Raw genomic sequence first — 25,099 nt, 5'->3', positions numbered from 1 at the left:
CAAAAGCCATAAATGGAAATGTACCAATAAGCAGTACACCAGGAAATGCAGTGTAACAAACAATAAAGACAACAAAAGGGAAAAACCCAGAGCATGTCCATGAACGATACTATGCAATGCAAAAAGGTTTAAAGACATTGAAAAATATTACAATTCTTTAATTCAGATTCAATCTTTTGAAACTCTTGGTCCTTAGAGCCAACATGCAGGTTTTAAAGAATAATAATAATAATAATAATTCGTTACATTTATATAGCGCTTTTCTGCAGCACTCAAAGCGCTTTACATATGAAAGGGGGGATTCTCTTCAAAGAAGTCAGACACCTTCATCAAATATTGATTGGATTCCATCTGTAGCACTGAAACATATTTAACAGTTGGTGTCAATGGAACTTGTCATCCTGCATCTCATGAAGATCAAAAGACCAAAGCTTTGATCTAATCCACATAGAGTCACTAAATGATTGGATGCGGTCAAGCTACTGTACACATGCTCCTGAGGCACCAGTCATCCTGTCCACTTCTTCTTTCCAGAACAGCCTGAATCATCCTGATGCCTTTCTAACCATTGGTTACTGTTGAGGATGGCTCTCCATGAATGTAAAGAACTGTGGATGGTTCTATTTGGCTACATGAAGATAGATTTTGGCTGTAATTAATACAAAAGGTTTGCATTCAAGTCTCATCAGTAAACAGTTGGTAACCTCAACATTGATGGATCTATAATGAATGAATAATCAGGTGTCAACCAGATGAGAATGACACCTGATTCTCCTAAACGTTTCTGTTGGATGATTTGTAAAGAAATGTAGAAATGTACAAAGAAAATATAGTGTAGGTTTGAATCCATTCAGGAATAAGAAATGAAATATACTGTGCAAAGAAATTTAAAGACACAACAAATACATTTTATACTCTAATGCTGTCTTATTCATCCATGATTTAACAGACATCATTCAGACTAGTGAGTAAGTAACAAATTAGTGGTTATAAGTTTATCTTTGTGCAGCCTAAAACACACACATCTGATGCAGAACCGTACATTTTAGTTCATTTACATTTTGCTGCTTATGAAAAGCAGCACACAAATAATGTACAGGAGGAAGAACATGAACAAAGATATATTTTTGTCGATGTTTAGTTCCAAGAGCCTAATCAGGGTCAGTGATCAGTGCCATCTACAGTACCTGCAATATATTACGTAGCATCTCTGAATGGTGTTTCTGTCTCAGTGTGTACAGCAGTAAAAAACCTTCGTGCGAATATTGACCCGAGTCTTTCCTTTGAGGCTCATGTGAATATTATTTTAATAATAGCAGGATTGTCTTCTTTCACCTTAGAAATATTGCTAAAATTAAGCATGATTAAAAACTAGTTCATGCTTTTGTTACTTCTAGATTAGACTACTGTAACACTTTACTGTCTGGGTGTTGGAGTAAGTGCATAAATAAGCTTCAGTTAGTTCAGAATGCAGCAGCATGAGTCCTCACTAGATCTAGGAAATATGACCACATCACCCCTGTTTTAATCAGTCTACACTGCTCCCTATTAAATCTTGCATTGATTAAAAAACACTACTACTGACGTATAAAGCACTTAACGGTCTCGCACCGCAGTATCTGAGTGAACTCCTGTACCAGTATGATCCTCCATGCCTACTTAGATCAAAAGGTGCAGGCAATTTGTTGGTACCTCAAATAATGAAGACTACAGCAGGGGGGCAGATCTTTCTCTTATAAAGCCCCACAATTATGGAACAGCCTTCTAATCAGTGTACAGGACTCAGACACAGTCTCAGTGTTCAAGTCAAGGCTGCAAACATACTTATTTCGTTTTTAGAATTGCATCCAAAGACTTCAGACAGGTACAAAACACTAAATAGTTTAGCTCCCATGTATCTTTCCAGTCTTGTGACATGCTACAGTCCGTCCCTGAGATTCTAAAAACTCCGGACTTCTAGTAGTTCCTAGAATAGCAAAGTCCACTAAAGGCGGTAGAACCTTCTCACATTTAGCACATTAGAAGTAGATGCCTGCAAAACATACACGACATCTAGAGATGTACCAGTGCCATTTGGATCCCACTTCATGTGGAGTTTGGACACTGGACCAACTTTATTTTGTTTAAAGGCTCTGGCATGGAGAAGCTGGTGTTGGATCTGTGATGATCTCAGATGTTGAGCTTTTTTATGAGTTGCTCAGTAGCTCCTGGTTCCTTAATCTCAAATGACTGTATAAGACTGTAGAAAGATCATTACTCATAATCTTATACTCCAGTGCTCATGTTAGTTCTCACTCTCCAGTGTTCTGTATTGATTAAAGATTTATGATCACACTCTTGATGTCACACAAATGAGGATGGGTTCCACTTTTGAGTCTGGTTCCTCTCAAGGTTTCTTCCTCATAACATCTAAGGGAGTTTTTCCTTGCCACAATCTCCATGGCTGCTCATCAGGGATAAACACACATCATTCACCTTAACTGTTAAATTCTATAAAGCTGATTTGAGACAATGTCCCTTGTAAAAAGCACTATAGAAATAAATTTGACTTGACTTGACTTAAACTGATCCTCACCTATCTTTAAGCCAACCCACTCTGGACCCATACCAATTTGCCTATCACCCAAATAGGTCAACCGAGGACACCATTTCCACAGTACTTCATTCTGCCCTGACTCACCTAGACAACTCTGACACTTATGCCAGGATGTTGTTTTTTGATTTCAGCTAAGGTTCAAAAACTTTAAATCATGATCATTTAGAAATTTACTCCATCCACATTTCTTTCTTGAAGATGATGGTTCACCACTTCTTCCAGGTTTGATAATGTGTAATAACCCAATGTTAGTAGTTTTTCCTTAGTTACTATCTTACTATCATCAATCTCCTTAGTTGCTATTCTGCTTGATGCAGGCCAATAATTTTACCTTTCTGAAAACATTTGAGTACTACCTTTTCTTTATTTAGAGGACTTGTCTTCTGACATGGTTGTAAATAACCTGTTGCAGCTGAAACATTTTCATCACTGCAGTTATTAACCAGTGGAAGTCTGTTTGTTTGCTTAAATTGAGGTGGTGTACATTTGTGCCTCAATCAGGAAATAATGTGGCTATTTTTAATTAAAAAAACAAAACAATTTAAAAAGCATTTCATCAGAAAAGCACATTATTAACTGAATTATTTTAATGTTTGAACAAACATGTATCAGATGCCATGTTAGTGTTTATATGTTGATTCGGCTACAGAGCTGCACAGTTCAATTCATTTGCATTGAGCTGCACAGAACTTTATGAAAAAACAAAAAAAGTAGGAGGATCAAAAAAGGAAAGGAATGGATACAGTTAAAGTCAGCGACATTTACAAGGGTTAGGACCAGAGGACCAGAGCATCTCTACCATCATTAACTCGTAAGTAAAAACTCTATATGACACTCCTCCTATTGATTATTATCTTAAAAACCTTTTTTCACAACCAAGACTATTGGAAGCTTGTGGAATGATGTATAGAATGATGTTAAATTTGATTAATGATTTAATTATATTTATTATTAAAAAGTTAATTGTATTTAATTATTCAAATCGCCAAGAAAAACATGCACAACAACATTAATTGTTTAAAATTACAAGTCATACAATAAAGTTTTTTGTTTAAAAATATTTTATATCTAATAGCCAAGTCCATTATTTCTATTCATACAAGTCATACTACACATTTATATTAGAAAACTATTGGGGAGTTTTTAATCATATAAATTTGATGTTGATGACCAGTAAAATGGGCAGAAATTATGAACTGGAATAGGTTATGAGTAGCAAATAAAACAAAAAACAAACAAAAAGCAAAAGCAAATTAGCTTTTTTTTTCATTTTACATTTAATTTTAATAGAATTTTAATGTCTGTTGTTTTCTTCTCTCTCTCTATTGTTCTCCAGAGTTATGGCTTCAGTGGTGTTCTTCATTCTGCTTTTCTCAGGTCACTTGACATTTCTTTTTAATTTATAAACCTCTCTTCTGTGTCATAATCATGTTACTCAGCTCATGTGAGATCTTTTTTTCCTGCAGGATTGTGGGCTCTCGCTTTGGGCGCATCACGTCATTATTATTTGGTGAAAGTAAAAGCAACATGGGACGATGCACAGAAATGGTGCAGGGATAATAACAGTGACTTGGCTACTATTGAGAATGAGGACGAAATGAATGCTGTAAAAGAGCTTCTCAAGGGAGAACAGGTCAAATTCTGGATAGGACTGAAACAAAACATGACTGTAAGCAATGTATATTAACTCGTTAATGCAAATTGATTAATATTGTGTATTTGTATATATACCGTAATTTCCGGACTATAAAGCGCTTATATAAGCGCTGACAAAGATTTTTTTTTTTTTAACATAAATAAGCTGCAGGTGTCTACACTGAAACTAATGAGCTTTACACAGGCTTTAATGAAAGACACTAAATGCAATATGTTGCGCTTCTATTAGGAGCATAGCGGTATTTTGGGAATAGCCTGCCACTGCATTCTTTTGGTATTACTGCGTGTGTGGAGACTGAGGATTATGTCCTTATTATTTTCTGATGCTCATTTCTAAGTTTCTTTGACTAACCCGTAACGCTGTTGCCAAGAAAAATAAAAAGCACGAGTTTTGGAAACCTGTCTGTGCTTATATGAGTTCTGTTGTAACTGGAGTTAGCGAGCTCTCCCTTCACCCAGACTCAATGCGTTACAACGGCTTGTATCTAAACAGTAGCCTACTGAGTAAGTCATTGTTCACTGTCTTCCTCTTTCCTTTCACAACTACAGTGGTACCTTGACCTACGAGTGCATTAATGTACAAGTTTTCCTAGGTACGAGCGGTCACTCGGTCGATTTTTTTGCTTTGTTACGCGAGCAAAAAATTGAGGTACGAGCTCGAGACGCCGCTGCTAGATGGGCGAAGCGATCTAAATTAAGATAAGCAAAGTAAAAATGTTAAAGTTTAGGGATACGTAGTGTACAGGAGTGATACTAAAAAACCTCTGCCTCCGCTTATCGCCTCTACCCCCCTCCACACACACACACACACACACACACACACACACACACACACACCGGCGTTTTCGTTAGCTCAAGTCGTCTCATCTCCAAGGAAAATACACTGAATAAAACCTTTATATCTTTACATACTCTTTCTATTATGTTTTTATACAAGATTTGTTATTAAGAAATGTATTTTCTAATTTAATAACATGAAACATAAAAACGAGGTGTCATTTTGAGGGTTTAAACGGATTAATGCCATTTTAAGTATTTTCAATATGGAAAACTGATTTGATGTGCGAGCAAAATGAGATACGAGCTCGTCCACAGAACGAATTAAACTCGTAGGTCAAGGTACCACTGTAATTCTCTGGGGAGTTTATCTTTTGTCATCGTCATGCGCCACCGGTGGAAGTTTTTCTCCCGAAGCCGTGCAGCTCAGAACACAGGTGAAGTGCGTTTTTTCGTTTCCGTTCGGAAATTTCATTGGTCTAATGTTATGTCGCTCAGTTTTTTGGCTTGAAGTTTGTGAAACCGGGAAAAACCCAGGAGAAATCCATATATTAGCCGCTTCGTTGTTAAAACGTGGGAAAAACGTAGCGGCTTATAGTCCGAAAAATATCGTGTATGTGTACATATACAGTGAGGAAAATAAGTATTTGAACACCCTGCTATTTTGCAAGTTCTCCCACTTAGAAATCATGGAGGGTCTGAAATTGTCATCGAGGTGCATGTCCACTGTGAGAGACATAATCTAAAAAAATCCAGAAATCACAATATATGATTTTTAAACTATTTATTTGTATGATACAGCTGCAAATAAGTATTTGAACAGCTGCCTATCAGCTAGAATTCTGACCCTCAAAGACCAGTTAGTCTGCCTTTAAAATGTCCACCTCCACTACATTTATTATCCTAAATTAGATGCACCTGTTTGAGGTCGTTAGCTGCATAAAGACACCTGTCCACCCCATACAATCAGTAAGAATCCAACTACTAACATGGCTAAGACCAAAGAGCTGTCCAAAGACACTAGAGACAAAATTGTACACCTCCACAAGGCTGGAAAGGGCTACGGGAAATTGCCAAGCAGCTTGGTGAAAAAGGTCCACTGTTGGAGCAATCATTAGAAAATGGAAGAAGCTAAACATGACTGTCAATCTCCTCGGACTGGGGCTCCATGCAAGATCTCACCGTGGGGTCTCAATGATCCCAAGGAAGGTGAGAAATCAGCCCAGAACTACACGGGAGGAGCTGGTCAATGACCTGAAAAGAGCTGGGACCACCGCTTCCAAGGTTACTGTTGGTAATACACTAAGGCGTCATGGTTTGAAATCATGCATGGCACGGAAGGTTCCCCTGCTTAAACCAGCACATGTCCAGGCACGTCTTAAGTTTGCCAATGACCATTTGGATGATCCAGAGGAGTCATGGGAGAAAGTCATGTGGTCAGATGAGACCAAAATAGAACTTTTGGGTCATAATTCCACTAAACGTGTTTGGAGGAAGAAGAATGATGAGTACCATCCCAAGAACACCATCCCTACTGTGAAGCATGGGGGTGGTAGCATCATGCTTTGGGGTGTTTTTCTGCACATGGGACAGGGCGACTGCACTGTATTAAGGAGAGGATGACCGGGGCCATGTATTGCGAGATTTTGGGGAACAACCTCCTTCCCTCAGTTAGAGCATTGAAGATGGGTCGAGGCTGGGTCTTCCAACATGACAATGACCAAGCACACAGCCAGGATAACCAAGGAGTGGCTCTGTAAGAAGCATATCAAGGTTCTGGCATGGCCTAGCCAGTCTCCAGACCTAAACCCAATAGAGAATCTTTGGAGGGAGCTCAAACTCCGTGTTTCTCAGCGACAGGCCAGAAACCTGACTGATCTAGAGAAGATCTGTGTGAAGGAGTGGGCCAAAATCCCTCCTGCAGTGTGTGCAAACCTGGTGAAAACCACAGGAAACGTTTGACCTCTGTAATTGCAAACAAAGGCTACTGTACCGAATATTAACATTGACTTTCTCAGGTGTTCAAATACTTATTTGCAGCTGTATCATACAAATAAATAGTTAAAAATCATACATTGTGATTTCTGGATTTTTTTTTAGATTATGTCTCTCACAGTGGACATGCACCTACAATGACAAATTCAGACCCATGATTTCTAAGTGGGAGAACTTGCAAAATAGCAGGGTGTTCAAATACTTATTTTCCTCACTATATATATATATATATATATATATATATATATATATATATATATATATATATATATATATATATATATATATATATATATATATATATATATATATATATATATATATATATATATATATATATATATATATATATATATATATATATATATATATGTACACACAGACATATACATATACATATTTTATTAGGTCCAACTGCACGTTAACGCAAATTTCTAATCAGCCAATCACATGGCAGCAACTCAATGCATTTAGGCATGTAGACATGGTCAAGACGATCTGCTGCAGTTCAAACCGAGCTTCAGAATGGGGAAGAAAGGTGATTTAAGTGACTTTGAACGTGGCATGGTTGTTGGTGCCAGACAGGCTGGTCTGAGTATTTCAGAAACTGCTGATCTACTGGGATTTTCACGCACAACCATCTCTATGGTTTACAGAGAATGGTCCGAAAAAGAGAAAATATCCAGTGAGCTGCAGTTCTGTGGACGCAAATGCCTTGTTGATGCCAGAGGTCAGAGGAGAATAGCCAGACTGGTTCGAGCTGATAGAAAGGCAACAGTAACTCAAATAACCACTCGTTACAACCGAGGTATGCAGAAGAGCATCTCTGCGCGCACAACACGTCGAACCTTGAGGTGGATGGGCTACAGCAGCAGAAGACCACACCGGGTGCCACTTCTGACAGCTAAGAACAGGAAATTGAGGCTACAATTTGCACAGGCTCACCAAAATTGGACAATAGAAGATTGTCTGATGAGTTTCGATTTCTGCTGCGACATTCGGAAACGAACAGTAGTGAACCGGCGACAGGGTCGTGAATGGCCGATTGGTCTGTGTGGTCCGATCTAACAGACGAGATCCTGTATCTCAAACTGCTGAATAAGTTCATGCTGTTAATGATCGATGGATCACGGCTGTTTTAGCAGCAAAAGGGGACAAACACAATATTAGGCAGGTGGTCATAATGTCATGCCTGATCAGTGTATACTGTTTATTATATATTTATATAATAATTTGTATATTGCATTATTGTGTTGTAGAATTGGTGATTACAGTAACCCATTAAAACTACCAATTACACATTGAGGTTTTCAGTAAAGCCCTGTTAAGAAACAAATAAATATAGCTTTTTTTAAATGCAATTATCAAAAATAAATATTGTAAATGATACATATTCATACATATGAATGATCTTTCCCTAGTATTGGACAACTTCTAAAATTAGGTCCTGGTTCTGGTCAGATGGGGCTCCATTCAACTACACGTACTGGTGTTATGGAGAACCAAACAACAAGATTGTGGAGAGTAACTGTGTGGAAGTCTATACAGGAAATAACACATGGAACGATGCAAACTGCAGTCATTCAAATTTATTTATTTGTTATAGAAGTGAGTAATCCAACAATGTTACAGCAGATTTACTGCACAGGCTTCATTGTCACCTTTACAACTTGTAGTTAGAGCTGGAGGAACTGAACATAAATAAATGGTAGAGCAAACAAGATTTTGATGAGGATTCAAAATGATTGCTTTTATGAGGCTTAGTCCAAAGTTGAAACAGATATGTTGACGATTGGACAATATTCAAGATTTCTTTCAAATTCAGGCTTTGGTAACAAAGTTATGACAATTTGCTTCCAAATGAAGTCTAAATTTAATCTACTGGTGGAGCTAGAGCATTTTCAGCACTTGGCACAAATGATGGGCTACTATAGACACAATAGCCAGAAGAATAAGAGGAACAAGTAGCAGAAAAAGACTTAATAATAAACTGTTGTCGTTACTATTATCTTTTTTGTCTGATTGCAGAACAACCTCCAATCAAAGTGATTGCTCAGAAGAAGACATGGCGAGAAGCTCTGAGGTTCTGCAGACAGAACCATGTGGACCTGTTCTATATTTACTCGAAGGATATACAGGACTGGGTTGAATACGCCACTAAAAACGTCACCACCGATGTGTGGATTGGTCTGCGTCACACCTGCGCTCTGGGCTTCTGGTACTGGGTGAGTGGTAAAACCATCTGCTACCAAAACTGGGCGCCAGGGAACGGAACCGGAGTGGAAGACTGTAATGGTGTGGAGAGAACTGGAGCTCTGGTGGCCAAGAGTAAGAAGTGGGTCAGTCTGCCACAGACTCAAGAACTCAACTTCATCTGCATCACCTTCTAGTGGAGGTCAGAGATTTAGACATTTATCACTACGGTACAATTATTCATAGAATAATGTAACTGATTGATGGGCTTTTTTTATAGGCTACTAGAAGTGGAGGCATGGAATTCAGCTGGATTCTCATTGCTTCAGGACCACACTTTTTCTTTTCAACATGAATTTATTTCATTCATTAGACATGCAAGAGGAATTTATGAATTTCAAAATAATGTTAAGTGTTTGCTAAATGTTTAATGTTGGGAATGGTGTTGCTTATACTTTTACTTTAAATATCTATTAGTATCTTTACTGCCGCCTACTGTTTAAAACTACAATATGTAAAGTGTTCCTTCCTTTCACATGGTTTGTACTTCATTATCAGTAATATGTAGCATTAATATTTTTCATCTGCAGTCTTAGGATCTAACCAGCTACAATAAAGCTTTACTTTTTCAAGCAATTTCTGGTGAATTAAGATACATCTATAGGGGCAAAAGTTTGTGGGGACCTGAACATAAGGTCGTGTGCTTTTTGAAAATTATTTTTTATTTACAATAACATTTAAAAATTAATGATGTCTCAGACACTATCTAATTGAATTTGTGCCAAAAGTATTGACTTTAAAAAAACATTTTTAAAAGCTTAAAATGTGAAACAGGAGCTCTGGAAAGGAAAAACTAGTGAACTCAGTGGAACAATTTTTAACATGGAATTTCCAGTACAAAACCACATAATAAACATACATAAACACAAGAAACAAAGAACTTACACTGTGCAACCTGGAGATATCTAAACAGAGACAAGGAAACAAAACATAAAAATGTTAACATCCCAGCAAGGAACTGACAAAAAAAAGGGGGGATTTTAAATAGACACAGTAGGCTATTTGGTTGACTAATTAAGAACACTATGGCGACATCTGGTGGGGCAACAGAGAAAAACACATAAAAACAAACAAACAAAAAGCAGAATCCTCACAGGACCCACCCAAATCCTGGCAGAAACACCAACAATTATATACTTTTATTTTTTTTCATTGCTTATTTTAGTTATGTCCAATCTGAATGTAACTCCATCCAACGTTTTATTTCACACATGTATCTGCTGACTGCAAATGAATTGTGGATCCTGAACACACCACAAACCCGGGGTAGAGAGGCTGAGTGAATGTGGTATGAACTCTGTAAAGGAGCTTCACAGGGTTCCTGCCCTGTGATCCACATACACCCCTATTCTAGAGCAGCTGGGTATTACTGGGATTTACAAACATTCAGTACCTTTTCCTTTCCGGCTGATGGTTTTATACGACACTGCTATAGAGACGCCATGACGGCCGGTCCACTCCAGCTCCCAGTAACAACGTCCACAGATGCCTTCTCTACACAACCCCTGGAGATAATAATCAAATCTTTCTGGATGAGCCAAATATGATTGTGCAGTTTCAGTGCAGGTCACCACCGTGTTCCTCTCAGACAGACAGAGGTGTTTATTTACCGTGTTGGGATCCAATGTGAATTGATAGGAATCTGGAGAAGATGAAACACAAGGAGTAGTCATAAATCAGGATCATAGCACCTGAGTTTATTGTAAATCCTTATACACTATATAGACAAGTTTGTGCCCATGAAATGGGTGTTTTTGTTTTGAATATCCAATTCCACATTTAGTCCCCATTTGCTCTTATAATAAGATCCATTTTTCTGGGAAGATGTTCTACTAGATTTCAGAGTGATTTGTGGTCATTATGACGCAATGTAATTAGTAAAGTCAGGTATTGATGTATGTGACGTGAGGAGGCCTGAGGTGCAGTCAACATTCACATTCATCCCAATGGTGTTTAAATAGAGTTGTGGTCAAAGATCTAAACTATAGTAGACCACAAAACATCTTCCACTTCAACCCATATAAAGCATATCTTGCATTTCATGGAACTGGCTTTGAGCACATGGGCAATGTCATGCTTGAACAGGTTTGGGTCTCCTAGTTTCATGTTACTGCATCAAAGATTTATCCTATACAAGTGAACTGGTTGTAAAAGGCAGGCATAACAAAAGTATTGGAACACCTGCCTTTTCAACAAAGTTGAAGACATTCACTTGTATAGGATATTTTTGGATGCAGTACCACGAGGTACTGCAATGTCTGTTCTTTTTTAGTTGTCATTTTGGCCTTTTTATGGCCTTTTTTGTTGGTATCACTGAATGGCTTTTGCTGTGAACAGGCTTTGCGTTTTGTTTGCTTTTGAAATTGATTGGCTTCTGGTGATATTTAGTTTGGTGTAGCTCAAAAATATTTAGACTCAAAAACATTAAGACACAACAAACATAATGGTCAGGTGGGGAGGTGGAGCTTAGTGGTTAAGTCGTTGGACTTTTAATTTGTAGGTCGTCAGTTGACACTCTGGGGTCCCTGAGCAAGGCCCTTGTTCCCACAGCTGCTCAGGTGTATTAATGAGATAAAAATGTAAATGATAATCACACAAGGTCCGTATAAATGTGTATTATGGTTTTGTTGAAGAAAAAAAAGAACTTACGTTGTAGGAACTCTTCCCTGCTTTTGGGTTCAGGAAGTGGAAGGATCTGGAGTTCTTTTACTGTAACATAATCACAATTCATCCACATGACAGTAATCAAATGATCACAGATTTTTATTTTTTTTTCCATTTGAGGGAACATTCACTGTTTCTACTTAGAACCCTGTGTACCTTACAGAAATGCCTTCACATTGAACCCCTTTATAAAGTCACACCATGAAACCATCCACATGACCTTTAAATATCCTTCTGTTCTAATTATATACACTGTTCTCTTTATCCTTATGAATGGAAATCTCACATTTCTCACCAGAACAAATTCTTGATTTAATTCCAAAAAAAGGAATCTATTGATCTACTTGTATTTGATACCATTCTGACCTCCTCACAGCAGAAAGCCTCCACTTTGTCCTTCAGCTGAGCCACAAATGCTGTTACATCCTCAAGAGAGAGGAAAGTACTGAGTCTGATGGAGTCCAAGTCCTCCGATATGGGAGTGTCCAAGAGAGACAAGAAACCCTACAAAGAAAAGCAAAGACATTAAAGATAAACAGGGTGTCAGAATATACAGTATAAGTCAAAAGCTTGGACACAACTTCTCCTTCAGTGTTGTTTCTTTATCAAACTGTGAAAGAACACATATGGAATTATGTAGTAAACAAAACCTCATTTTTCAGTTCCTTCTGTACATCTAACAAAGACACAAAGACAATTTTGACTCTTCACACCAAAGGACAGTTTTCCACTGATCTAATCTCTAATTTTTGTGTTTCTTGGTCCAAGCAATTCTCTTCTGCTTGTTGCTCTTCTGAAGTAATGTTTTCTTTTTGCTGCAATTCAACTATGAAGGCCTGAATCACAGTCTCCTCTTAACAGTGGATGTTAAAATATGTCTGACACTTGAACTCCAAGAAGCGTTTATGTAAATCAGTCATTTCTGAGGCTGGTAGTTCTAATAAACTTATCCTCTGCAGCAGAGGTAGCTCCTGGTCTGGCTTTCCTGAGATGGTCCACAGGAGAGTGTGTTTCATCATAGTGTTTGATGGTTTTGGAGACTGCACTTGGGGAATACATTAGAAGTTCTTGAGATTTTTCAGATGAACCGACCTTCATTTCTTATGAAGTAATAATGGATCTTTTCTCTTTAATTTACTAAGTTTTTCTTGCTATAATATGGATTTGTACAGTAGTTGTACTAGCACTAATATTGTTATTTACTCTCCCTTTCTTTTGCACAAAACTAATGATTGAAGTTCATCAAGAGGTCAAGAAATGTCATAAATTGACTCCATTCGGCACACCTGTGAACTAAAAACCATTCTGATAAGAGAGTTTTCCGAACTGATATCATATCTTAAGATAGCTAATTTGGATAAATTAAGCTATAAAACATATTCATGGCTGTTGAACAAATTTTTGTTGCTTATAAACACCTGTGAGACAGGTATTGTACACATTTCCTAATGACTTTCCTAAACAACATGGAGGATTTTTATTGTGAGTTATAATGAATGCAGAATTTAACAACAGTGTGCAGTAACTATGGAGCTTATAAGTTTATTGAAATACATGACAATTGAGAAGTGTGTGTAATTATTTGCTGTTACCTGGAGGAAACAGATGGAATCTGCCTGTAAAAGCCACTCCATCTCAGCATCTCTTCTCTTCAGCTCTGCGATCTCCTGCTCTAGTTGCGTCATGACTTCTTTAGCTCGACTCACTGCAGCTTTTTCTTGAGCTTTGATCAGATCTCTCACCTTATGACGTCTTCTCTTCATGGATTTGATCATCTCTGTGAAGATCCTCTCACTTTCCCGAACTGCTCTTTGTGCAGACTTCTGTTAGGAGACACACGAGAAAATAAACCAATGATATCTAATGTAGGTTGATCTTTCAAAAAGAAATAAACCAGCACCAGACACACAACTTTACAATGTACAGAAATACGTGTAATCTGGAGCATATTCATTAGCATTTCATTTAGTACATTTACAGCATTAGGCAGAAGCTCTTGTCTAGAGAAAATTACTTTAATTTTACAGCTGAAGGTTTCAGGGTTTTGCTCAAAGACCAAGACATGGAAGCCTGGCATTGCTGGGATTGGGTCCAACATGGGGACTTCCACAACCACTTCCCCACTTTACTTGACTTTGTGTGAAATATTTTTTTTAAATTATGTCTATAATTTCTGTATCTGTCTGGTTCTGAAACAAAACTCACTTCATAAAACTCCACAGCTTCTGCCAGCTCCTGATGTTTCTTCTCTTTTTCCGAAATTCTCTGTTGGCATTTTCTTTGTGTCTTCAACAGCTGCTTCTAAATATGAACACACACACACACACACACACACACACACACACACATACCAGGCAATTCCACTGTATTGGACGTTTAGACAAAATGGAGGGAAATCTTTTGTACGAGTTTGCAATTCACATATAGTACTGTACAGTAGTTATTCCTGAATGCTTCAAGTGTCCGCTAGAGGCCACTAGAAGTCAAAATATTTATGCATGTGCAGTTTTTTTGCTTTTGAAATGTCAGAACTCAGTTTGTCAAGCAAGCCTAAAAGTATTAAATGGCAAATGAAAGCCATTAAAAATAAAGTAAATTATGCTTATTAAATTATGCTTTGATCATAACCATGGCACATTTCATAATATGTGAAATAATATTTAATGACATTTCTGTCTGTTAATAGAGTTGCTTCCCTTACTGTATGTTGGTTAGGCTGCATTTATGTCATTCACATATTCTATGATCGAAAACTACAATACTGCGGTTCTGCTAGATAGGAAATGTGGACTTTGGACATTCAGACGTTTGAACATGATCAGATTACATGCTGCACAAATAAAACCCACTGAAACTGGACCATTCAATTCTTCAATCCTTAAACAAGCTTCCAGATCATCACTGATCATTTAAGTACCACAATGAATACCACCAGTATAGAGCTTTAGTGGAATGTACTCTAAGCATGAAATACACAGTGATTTTGAATTCTCAGCATTACATTAGTTCTAACGTGTGTTACATGTTTCTTTGACATTTTTCAAAATGTATGTACCTCTTTTCCTTGTGTAACAATGTTTGATGTTAATGTTAAACATTATTATTTTGGTCATTAGTTGTTTTTTTTTTACCTGTTTCTCAGCTTTTCCTGCTGAAGCTGATACTGTATCATGTCCTTTATGTTTATCTAACATACACAGCATGCAGATACACTGCTGATCTGTGCGACAGAAAACCTCCAGCAGTTTGTTATGATGAGAGCAGATCTGGAGTCTTTTGGAGGCGTCCACCAGCTTGTGCTTCTTAAAGGCAGGAAATTCATAGTGAGGTTGAAGGTGAGTCCCACAGAAAGAGGTCAAACACACCAGACACGATTTGACAGCTTTGTCTTTTTTCCCAGTACAGAAATCACACTCCAAATCTTCAGTTACAGATGAACAATAAGCAGGACGTGGAGATCGAAGATCTGCCTTTAGTTTCTCTGTTACTTCAGCCAGAACAGTGTTTTTACTCACAGCAGGTCTTGGAGTGATGGTTTCTTTACACTGAGGACAGCTATAGACTCCCTTCTGATCCTCCTGATCCCAGCAGTCACTAATGCATCCCATACAGAAACTGTGTCCACACTGAATAGTCACTGGTTCATTGAATAGATCCAGACAGATTGGACAACTGAACTGATCCTGAGGCACTGAAATATTAGTCTCTGCCATTTTTCTTTGCTCAGGTATACAGAATAAAAAAATAGAAGATAATCTCAAATCTAGGTTATACCATCAAACAAAAATAAAAAATACAACGTTTAAGGTGATTGACTCAGAGGCTTGATTTTTCACACACGCCGAAGGAAAAGACTAGTTTCAGTTTCATTTCTGTTGGTAGATGGTTGAGAAATAAGAGTAAATAGGATTGGCTGAGAGGAAGAGAAAAAGAGAAGGAGAGGGAGGGCAGGAAAAAAAAAGTTTGTATCCCAAGCAAAGCAAATGTTAGCACAGAAGTCCACTGTGTGTCTGTTCAACCTGTTATTCTGCATACATTTTGTAAAAACAGACCATATCTCCTGTAGTTACATAATATTAGACAAGTGGTTTTAATGTTATGGTGGATTGATGTGAACATGTACTTAATTTGACCTCTTACTACTGCAATAAACAACAGACTAATAGTATGTATGGATATTGTGTGTTTGTTCAAGGTTTATATTTAAAGCTATAGCCCATGCAATCAAAAATATGAATTTTATTGCAGCTTCTCTGCATGCTGCTAGTATTTAGCGTAAAATAATCTTTGATCGAGTTTATTTCTGCATGATCTGTATGAATGTGCAGTAGAAAAAGACTTTGCTGTGATTATTCACTTTAGTCTTACCTTTTAAGCTCATGTAGATCATTTTAATAAAATTGCCTTCTCTCATTACATTAAAATGATCTTCTTACATAAAGAAAGACTAGGTTGGATTATCATAATGCTCTCCTGTTTTCATATTCTAGTAAAAGCATAAACTTTAATTCTTTTAGTATGCAACAACAATAATTTGTACTTTGGCTCCCCAAAAAAATCCACATTGATTACAAAATACTACTGCTGACTTATAAAGCACCAAATGGTCCCATGTCACTATACCTGAGCAAACCTCTGATGTGTTACAATCTACCACACCTACTTCAATCAGAAGAAAGCAGGCTATTTGTTGGTGCCTTGAATAGTAATACGTATTCTGGGAGCGGAGGTTTCTCTTACAGAGCCCTAGAGTTATGGAACAGCCTTCAGAATTACTACAATCTACATCTCAGCAATAAAGCTGAAGTGTGACCCCATAGCTGAGAGTCTATACTTACAGAGCTTTGATATGAATATGCTGATTTAGAAATGTAAATAGAAGAAACAGTGCAGGTTTAAATCCATCTGAGATAAAAAAGGGGAAGTGGTCACTCTGGATATGGGCATCTGCAAAAGCAATAAATGGAAATGTACCGATAAGCAGTACACCAGGAAATGCAGTGTAACAAACAATAAAGACAACAAAAGGGAAAAACCCAGAGCATGTCCATGAACGATACTATGCAATGCAAAAAGGTTTAAAGACATTAAAAAATATTACAATTCTCTAATTCAAATTCAATCTTTTGAAACTCTTGGTCCTTAGAGCCAACATGCAGGTCTAAAGAAGTCAGACACCTTCTTCAAATATTGATTGGATCCCATCTGTAGCACTGAACCATTTTTAGCAGTTGGTGTCAATGGAACTTGTCATCCTGCATCTCATGAAGATCAAGAGTCCAAAGCTTTGATTTAATCCACATAGAGTCACTAAATGATTGGATGCGGTCAAGCTACTGTACACATGCTCCTGAGGCACCAGTCATCCTGTCCACTTCTTCTTTCCAGATCGGTTACTGTTGAGGATGGCTCTCCATGAATGTAAAGAACTGTGGATGGTTCTATTTGGCTACATGAAGATACATTTTGGATGTAATTAATACAAAAGGTTTGCATTCAAGTCTCATCAGTAAACAGTTGGTAACCTCAAAATTGATGGATCTATAATGAATGAATAATCAGGTGTCAACCAGATGAGAATGACACCTGATTCTCCTAAACGTTTCTGTTGGATGATTTGTAAAGAAGTGTAGAAATGTACAAAGAAAATATAGTGCAGGTTTGAATCCATTCAGGAATAAGAAATGAAATATACTGTGCAATGCAAAGAGATTTAAAGACACAACAAATAAATTTTATACTCTAATTCTGGCTTATTCATCCATGATTTAACAGACATCATTCAGACTAGTGAATAAGTAACACATTAGTGGTTATAAGTTAATCTTTGTCCAGCCCAAAACACACACATCTACTAGTTCATTTCCATTTTTCTACTTATGAAAAGCAGCACACAAATATTGTACAGGAGGAAGAGCATGAACAAAGATATATGTTTGATTCATGTTCAGTTCCAAGAGCCTAATCAGGGTCGTTGATTAAAGCCATCTACAGTACCTGCAATCCGTAAATATACTGTATATCACAAAGATCAAAATCAAGAGGAAAATCTAAAACAATGCAGCCTGACAGGTTGAAACAATTGTTCTTCTTGGCCAACATGCTGGTCTGATAAAGTCAGACACATTCTTTAAATACTGATGAGATGAAGTGCCATTGAAGTGACAGTGGCACTTATTACTCTGCATCTCATGCGCATCAGGAGATGTGGTCCTAACCTTTAAATCCATCCACATAAGGTCATCAATGGTTGTATTTCTTGCATTTTCATGTAATATTTTCATGAGAATAAAATCTATTTTGAAATCGTATTTTTACGATTTTGCACACTAATGATGTAAATCTAATGTTCAGATATCTGTAGATATACAACAATCATCAGCCTTCAACCCTTGACAGGGTTTAACTTTTCTGGCCTCTTATTGCTACCTGTCCCAACTTTTTTGGAATGTGTAACTCTCATGAAATCTAAAATGAGCCAATATTTGGCATGACATTTCAAAATGTCTCATTTCAACATTTTATTTGTTTTCTATATTCTATTATAAATAATAAAATAAACGTTTATGAGATTTGTATATTATTGCCTTCCTTTTTTATTCACAATTTGTACACCAACTTTTTTGGAATCGGGTTTGAACAACTTTCCAGATCTGCCTGATATATCTTGATGCCCTTCTTCTCGATAGAGTTCCCTTCAGATGGAAACCATTCGCTACTGTTGAGGATGGCTCCACATGAACATGAGATAACTGTGGATAGTTCCATTCATGATCCATAAAAATAGATTTTGGCTGTAATAATTACAAACGATTTTTTGCACAGATAACCTCAACAGTGATGGAACTATAATAAATGGATGTGTCACCCAGATGAGGAGAGCATCTGATTATTGTCATGGTTCCTTCAGGAAGTTTTGGAAAGAAATTTAGAAACGTACAAAGAAAAAATGGTGCAGGTTTGAATCCATTTAGGATGAAGAACACAAATAGATACTGCACCAGCAAATGCAGGTGATACCCCGATCAAAAAACAAGTGGAAAGTATGTTTATGAAATACTATATGGTGCAATGCAAAAAAAAACAATTAAAAACACTTATTCATCCAGGTTTAAACACATATTCACATATCTCATATTGGTGCTTGTAAGTTGAATCATGTTTGTGTAGCCTATAATACACACATCGACTGCAGAACTGTACATTAGAGTTAATTTGTGTTTTGCTGTATATGGAAAGCAGCACAGAAATAATATACAGGAAGTTCATGGACAAAGCTACATTTGTAGACATGAAGACAGAACACAGCAGAAGCCAGACAGAGGCACACACCCAAGCACCTTTACTGTCACAAACAGGTAAGAAATAACTTTTCATTTATATATGTATATATAGATATTATTATTATTATTATTATTATTATTATTATTATTATTATTAATAATACCTGTTGGATCTCAGGTGCAAAAGTAAAAATAAAATAAAATAAAATAAATAAAAGCAGAATTAAATGTACATGCATTTTCAATCATAAGCATAAAATATTAAGCATTAGAATTGTTCATGTTCTAGAAAATGTAATATTTAACATCTTTCCCTCTCTGTTCTCCAGAGTTATGGCTTCAGCAGTGCTCTTCATTCTGCTTTTCTTAGGTCACTTAAAATTTTTGTTACTATATAAACCTCTCTTCTGTTTCATTATCATGTTACTCATCTCATGGGAGATTTTTTTTGTCTCAGCAGGACTGTTCGCTCTCGCTTTGGGCGCATCACGGCAGTTTTATGTCGTGAAAGAAAACAAAAAATGGGACGAAGCTCAGAAATGGTGCAGAGAGAATTACACGGACCTGGCTACCATCGAGAGCGAGGAAGAAATGAACGCTTTAAAGAAGGCTCTTAAGACTACAAGTGGACATTTTTGGATAGGACTAAAGCAGGATAATAGTTCGGTAAGCATTTACATTTTTTTACAATTTAAAAAACAATATTTAAACACTTAATAATTAATATTTAAACTGATCATTGAACACCGCTCTCAAGAAAAGAAATAACAAAAATGTGTACATAAGACAGTATATGTAGCTTTGATTAATTTAACAAAATTGTTTCAATATTTAGCAAAACTCCATGTTTCTATTTAGGTTTAATGCCTTAGAACAGGGGTCTTTATTGTTTTTAGGTCAAGGACTCTTTAGCCATAGAGACATGGGGCAGGGACCCCCGATACAAAATGTGTCAAAACAGCCACTGATAAAAATAGAAACCAATCATATTATATTTATATGATGCACGACAATTAGAACTATATTGTTGTATATGCATCACTGTCTGTATATTTTCAGATATTTTTAAATATCTATAAAGACGTTCCACATAATCAACTTTGAGGTAACACTTTAGAGAAGAATCACATATGGCTGGAAAAGTCATGTGTCCCAATACTTTTGTTTATATAGTGTGTATAGAATTACTTGATCTTTTACTTTGTAAGTATTGGATCAATCGTTTCTTGTGAAATAAATAAATGCACTAGAATTTAAAATAACATTATTAGCTGATTTATCACTAATAGGTGGTATTTAATTGTCTTCCCGCCAGTCATCAGTTGTTTTCAACAATAGGTCCTGGGTCTGGTCAGATAACACCAGAGTCTCATATAAAAACTGGAAAGATGATGAGCCAAACAACAATGGGATTAATAATGCTGTGGAAATCTGGGCAGAAAGTACAGGTTATATATGGAATGATGCAAAAAACAGTTATCCACAAAGTTTTGTCTGCTATAAAAGTGAGTACAGTACTTTTTCTTAAAGTTTTATTCCACAGGATTAATTACAGTAAAGAAACTCTATTAAAAAATATCTGAACTCTGATCTGAAATGCAAAGTATCTTATATAATTATTTAATTTATGACTATTTAAGTCAACTATCCAAAAGGTTTTTCCCTGTCTGATTTTAGAACGACCTCCAATCACTGTGATTGCTCAGAATAAGAAGTGGCAAGAAGCTCTGAGGTTCTGCAGACAGAACCATGTGGACCTGCTCTATATTTACTCGAAGGAAATGCAGAACTGGGTTGAATACGCCACTCAAAACGTCACCACCGATGTGTGGATTGGTCTGCGTCACACCTGCGCTCTGGGCTTCTGGTACTGGGTGAGTGGTGAGACCATCTGCTACCAAAACTGGGCTCCAGGGAATGGAACCGGAGTGGAAGACTGTAATGGCGTGGAGAGAACTGGAGCTCTGCTGGCTGCGAGTAAGAAGTGGGTCAGTCTGCCACAGACTCAAGAACTCAACTTCATCTGCATCACCTTCTAGTGGAGGAGATTTAGACATTTATCACTACGTTACAATTATTCATAGAGAAATAAAACTGATTCATGGGCTTATTTTTTAACAGAAGTGGCAGCATAGAATTCAGCTGGATTCTTATCTCTCAGGACCAGACCTTTCTACACTTTTCAACAGGATTTTACTTTAATTTTAATAGAATTTTAATGTCTGTTGTTGTTTTTCTCTCTCTCTCTCTCTATTGTTCTCCAGAGTTATGGCTTCAGCATTGTTCTTCATTCTGCTTTTCTCAGGTCACTTGACAATTTTTTTACTCTATAAACCTCTTTTTTGTTTCATTATCATATTACTATATTGCTCATGTGAGATCTTTATCCCTGCAGGACTGTGGGCTCTCGCTTTGGGCGCATCACGTCATTATTATGTGGTGGAAGTGAAAGCAACATGGGACGATGCTCAGAAATGGTGCAGGGAGAATTACAGTGACTTGGCTACTATTGAGAATGAGGACGAAATGAATGCTGTAAAAGAGCTTCTCAAGGGGAAAAAGGTCAAATTCTGGATAGGACTGAAACAAAACATGACAGTAAGCAATGTATATTAACTCATTGATGCAAATTGATTAACATTGCGTGTGTGTGTGTGTGTGTGTGTGTGTGTGTGTGTGTGTGTGTGTGTGTGTATATATATATATATATATATATACACACTCTGTCACGGTTGCAGAGTGACTGAAGCAAAACTCTAGGGTAGTGAAGAAAAGGGTTTTACTGAAGTAGGAGCGCAACAGGTAAAAAAACAGAAATGCTGAACACAAAGTAAATGGTTCTTCGGGGAGGAAGAACAGAGCGGTCTCTGGAAGTATAGAGACCGCGGTGGCCATCCACAGTAAAGTGGAAGGTCGTGTAGCGAGGTCACAATGTTCATCTATGTGAAATAGTAGAACTGACGGTGAGTGAGAGCAGGAGAGGGGTTTATGTAGGGCTGTAGATAACGAGCCGCAGGTGCCGATACTTAGTATGATGGGGACAGACTGTGTGTGTGTGTGTGTGTGTGTGTGTGTGTGAGCTGAGGGATGGCGTGGCAGGCTGTCCCCTGACACACACACACACACACACACACACACACACACACACACACACACTACACACACACACACACACACACACACACACACACACACACAGAGAGAGAGAGAGAGACCAGGCATAACATTATAGACATTATAATGTTTTGTCCTCAAAGTTGATGTTAGAAGCAGGAAAAATGGGCAACCATAAGGAATTTGACAAATTGTGACGTCTAGACGACTGGGTCAGAGCATCTCCAAAACTGCAGCTCTTGTGGGATGTTCCTGGTCTGCAGTGGTCAGTATCTATCAAAAGTGCTCTAAGGAAGGAACAGTGGTGAACCGGCGACAGGTTTGTGGGCGGCCGAGGATCATTAATGCAGGTGAGGAGTGAAAGCTGGTCCATGTGGTCCGATCCAACAGACGAGCTCCTGTAGCTCAAACTGCTGAAGTTCATGGAGTTAATACTCGACGGGTTACAACTGTTTAAGCAGCAAACAGGGACCAACACAATATTAGGCAGGTGGTCATAATGTCATGCCTGATCAGTGCATACTGTATATTATATATTTATATAATCATTTGTATATTGCATTATTGTGTTGTAGAATTGGTGATTACAGTAACCCATTAAAACTACTAATTACCACAATGAGGTTTTCAATAAAGCCCTGTTATGATGCAATTATCACAAATAAATATTGTAAATTATACATATTCATATTCTACATATGAATTATCTTTCCCTAGTATTGGAACATTTATAAAGAAAGGTCCTGGTTCTGGTCAGATGGGGCCAGATTCAACTACACATACTGGTGTTATGGAGAACCGAACAATGATGATGAGAAGAGGCACTGTGTGGAAGTCTATAAAGGAAATAACACATGGAACGATGCAAACTGTGAACACTCAAATTCATTTATCTGTTATAGAAGTGAGTAATCCAACAATGTTACAACAGATTTACTGCATGTTTTATTAAGTCACCTTTACAGCTTGTAGTTGGAGCTGGAGGAACTGAACATAAATAAATAGTAGAGCAAACAAGATTTTGACGAGCATTCAAAATTATTGCTTTCATGAGGCTTAGTCTAAAGTTGAAACAGATATGTTGACGATTGGACAGAATTCAAGATTTCTTTTAAATTCAGGCTAAAATTTTGGACACAAAGTTATGACAATTTGCTTTCAAATGAAATCTAAATTTGACCTGATGGTGGATCTAAAGCATTGCCAGCACTTGGCACAAATGATGGGCTACTATAGACACAATAACCTGAAGAATAAGAGGAACAAGTAGCAGAAAAAGACTTAATAAATAAACTGTTGTCGTTACTATTATCTTTTTTGTCTGATTGTAGAACGACCTCCAATCACTGTGATTGCTCAGAATAAGACGTGGCAAGAAGCTCTGAGGTTCTGCAGACAGAACCATGTGGACCTGCTCTATATTTACTCGAAGGAAATGCAGGACTGGGTTGAATACGCCACTCAAAACGTCACCACCGATGTGTGGATTGGTCTGCGTCACACCTGCGCTCTCGGCTTCTGGTACTGGGTGAGTGGTAAAACCATCTGCTACCAAAACTGGGCGCCAGGGAACGGAACCGGAGTGGAAGACTGTAATGGTGTGGAGAGAACTGGAGCTCTGCTGGCTGGAAGTAAGAAGTGGGTCAGTCTGACACAGACTCAAGAACTCAACTTCATCTGCATCACCTTCTAGTGGAGGTCAGAGATTTAGACATTTATCACTACATTACAATTATTCATAGAATAATGTAACTGATTAATGGTCTTTTTCATAGAATTTGGAACTTAACTGGATTCTCATCTCTCAGGACCAGACTTTTTACCCTGTTGTTACCTTATTTCTGTAATAAAGTACAATTTAAAGTTTCTTTATGGTGTTGGTTTATACTTTTACCTGACTTTACTCAATATCTATTCATAACCAGAATGTTAGCTAGTGTGTAAAAGTTTAATATGTGTAACTTTAATTTAGTTTCATGATCAGTAATATGTTACTCAGCTCTTTTATGGAGAATTCATATTTTTGATTTGATTGGGGTAGTTTGCTACATTATGTGATGAGCAATTTTCCAGCACATGTTGCATTTCAAAAGACTGCTGTATTATAATCTGGCTAAACTTAAACTAATCAATAACAAAATTAAAAACTTTTTTTTATTACTATATTTTTTTGTAGTAATTACAATGTTAATGTAAATTCCCATCACTGCTGATTTGTATATTGATGTTTTTTACTCAAACAATAACTAGATATTCTTCCATTACTCACTCTTTATTGTTTGATACTTAATCATTGTATATTTTTTATTCGAGCCTTGTACATGTCTACAATCTTGCCACTGACCTCCTTTGACAGCTCTTTGGTCTTTCTCATGGTCATGGAGAGGTTTAAATGGAAGACGCTGATTCTGTGACTGGTAAATGGTCTTTATACACAAAACGAGTTGATATTAGGAGCACTTTTCTGAAGTAACACTATTGATTTGGGTGTGTGGGCGTCAGGATTCTTGCTGGTTGGTATGGAATGAAATACGTATTTTACTTATATATACACAGTACAGACCAAAAGTTTGGACACACCTTCTCATTCAAAGGGTTTTCTTTATTTTCATGACTATGAAAATTGTAGATTCACACTGAAGGCATCAAAACTATGAATTAACACATGTGGAATTATATATGGAATTATATACATAACAAAAAAGTGTGAAACAACTGAAAAATGTCATATTGTAGGTTCTTCAAAGTAGCCACCTTTTGC

The 25,099-nt window shown here is 37.2% G+C and overlaps 3 protein-coding genes across 9 annotated transcripts; 2 read left to right on the top strand and 1 right to left on the bottom strand.

Annotated features, from left to right (window-relative positions):
- The first annotated feature begins 3,309 nt into the window (after positions 1-3,309).
- On the top strand, positions 3,310-24,897 carry LOC124386951 (macrophage mannose receptor 1-like). Its single transcript, XM_046851029.1, has 6 exons — positions 3,310-3,407; positions 21,489-21,529; positions 21,620-21,822; positions 23,056-23,242; positions 23,670-24,036; positions 24,114-24,897. The coding sequence occupies exons 2-5, from the start codon at positions 21,493-21,495 to the stop codon at positions 24,029-24,031; spliced, it is 789 nt and encodes a 262-aa protein (XP_046706985.1). The 5' UTR covers positions 3,310-3,407; positions 21,489-21,492; the 3' UTR covers positions 24,032-24,036; positions 24,114-24,897.
- LOC124386943 (tripartite motif-containing protein 16-like) lies at positions 8,603-15,729 on the bottom strand. Of its 7 annotated transcripts, none has more exons than XM_046851004.1 (8): positions 15,457-15,728; positions 15,073-15,243; positions 14,147-14,242; positions 13,534-13,764; positions 12,286-12,445; positions 11,927-11,986; positions 10,671-10,919; positions 8,603-9,410 (listed from the first exon to the last, which is right to left on the bottom strand). In XM_046851004.1, exons 1-8 carry the CDS (start codon positions 15,652-15,654, stop codon positions 9,004-9,006), a joined length of 1,572 nt encoding a protein of 523 aa, XP_046706960.1. In that variant the 5' UTR covers positions 15,655-15,728; the 3' UTR covers positions 8,603-9,003. The 7 variants fall into 7 exon arrangements, with proteins under 7 accessions (XP_046706960.1, XP_046706958.1, XP_046706959.1 ...); XM_046851002.1 differs by adding an exon at positions 10,163-10,182 and having other exon boundaries at positions 8,603-9,339; positions 15,073-15,715; XM_046851003.1 differs by having other exon boundaries at positions 10,671-10,782; positions 10,888-10,919; positions 15,073-15,713.
- On the top strand, positions 19,240-21,424 carry LOC124386950 (macrophage mannose receptor 1-like). Its single transcript, XM_046851028.1, has 5 exons — positions 19,240-19,299; positions 19,554-19,594; positions 19,682-19,890; positions 20,540-20,729; positions 20,902-21,424. The coding sequence occupies exons 2-5, from the start codon at positions 19,558-19,560 to the stop codon at positions 21,261-21,263; spliced, it is 798 nt and encodes a 265-aa protein (XP_046706984.1). The 5' UTR covers positions 19,240-19,299; positions 19,554-19,557; the 3' UTR covers positions 21,264-21,424.
- Positions 24,898-25,099: the final 202 nt, after the last annotated feature.

Source organism: Silurus meridionalis, chromosome 6 (assembly GCF_014805685.1).
Source record: "Silurus meridionalis isolate SWU-2019-XX chromosome 6, ASM1480568v1, whole genome shotgun sequence".
In the NCBI taxonomy this organism is placed as follows: Eukaryota; Metazoa; Chordata; class Actinopteri; order Siluriformes; family Siluridae; genus Silurus; species Silurus meridionalis.
Note: the sequence above shows the minus strand (reverse complement) of the source record. Positions and strands in the feature narration are given on the sequence as shown.

Coding starts and splice junctions, on each gene's coding strand:
- LOC124386951 (XM_046851029.1), top strand. CDS start 21,493: ATGGCTTCAGCATTGTTCTTCATTCTGCTTTTCTCAG. Junction 21,530..21,619: donor CTTCATTCTGCTTTTCTCAG/GTCACTTGACAA, acceptor TTATCCCTGCAG/GACTGTGGGCTCTCGCTTTG. Junction 21,823..23,055: donor GACTGAAACAAAACATGACA/GTAAGCAATGTA, acceptor ATCTTTCCCTAG/TATTGGAACATTTATAAAGA.
- LOC124386950 (XM_046851028.1), top strand. CDS start 19,558: ATGGCTTCAGCAGTGCTCTTCATTCTGCTTTTCTTAG. Junction 19,891..20,539: donor TAAAGCAGGATAATAGTTCG/GTAAGCATTTAC, acceptor TCTTCCCGCCAG/TCATCAGTTGTTTTCAACAA. Junction 20,730..20,901: donor AAGTTTTGTCTGCTATAAAA/GTGAGTACAGTA, acceptor GTCTGATTTTAG/AACGACCTCCAATCACTGTG.
- LOC124386943 (XM_046851001.1), bottom strand. CDS start 15,654: ATGGCAGAGACTAATATTTCAGTGCCTCAGGATCAGTTCAGTTGTCCA. Junction 12,446..13,533: donor ATTCCATCTGTTTCCTCCAG/GTAACAGCAAAT, acceptor TTTTCTTTGTAG/GGTTTCTTGTCTCTCTTGGA. Junction 9,411..10,670: donor CATCAGCCGGAAAGGAAAAG/GTACTGAATGTT, acceptor GACCTCCACTAG/AAGGTGATGCAGATGAAGTT.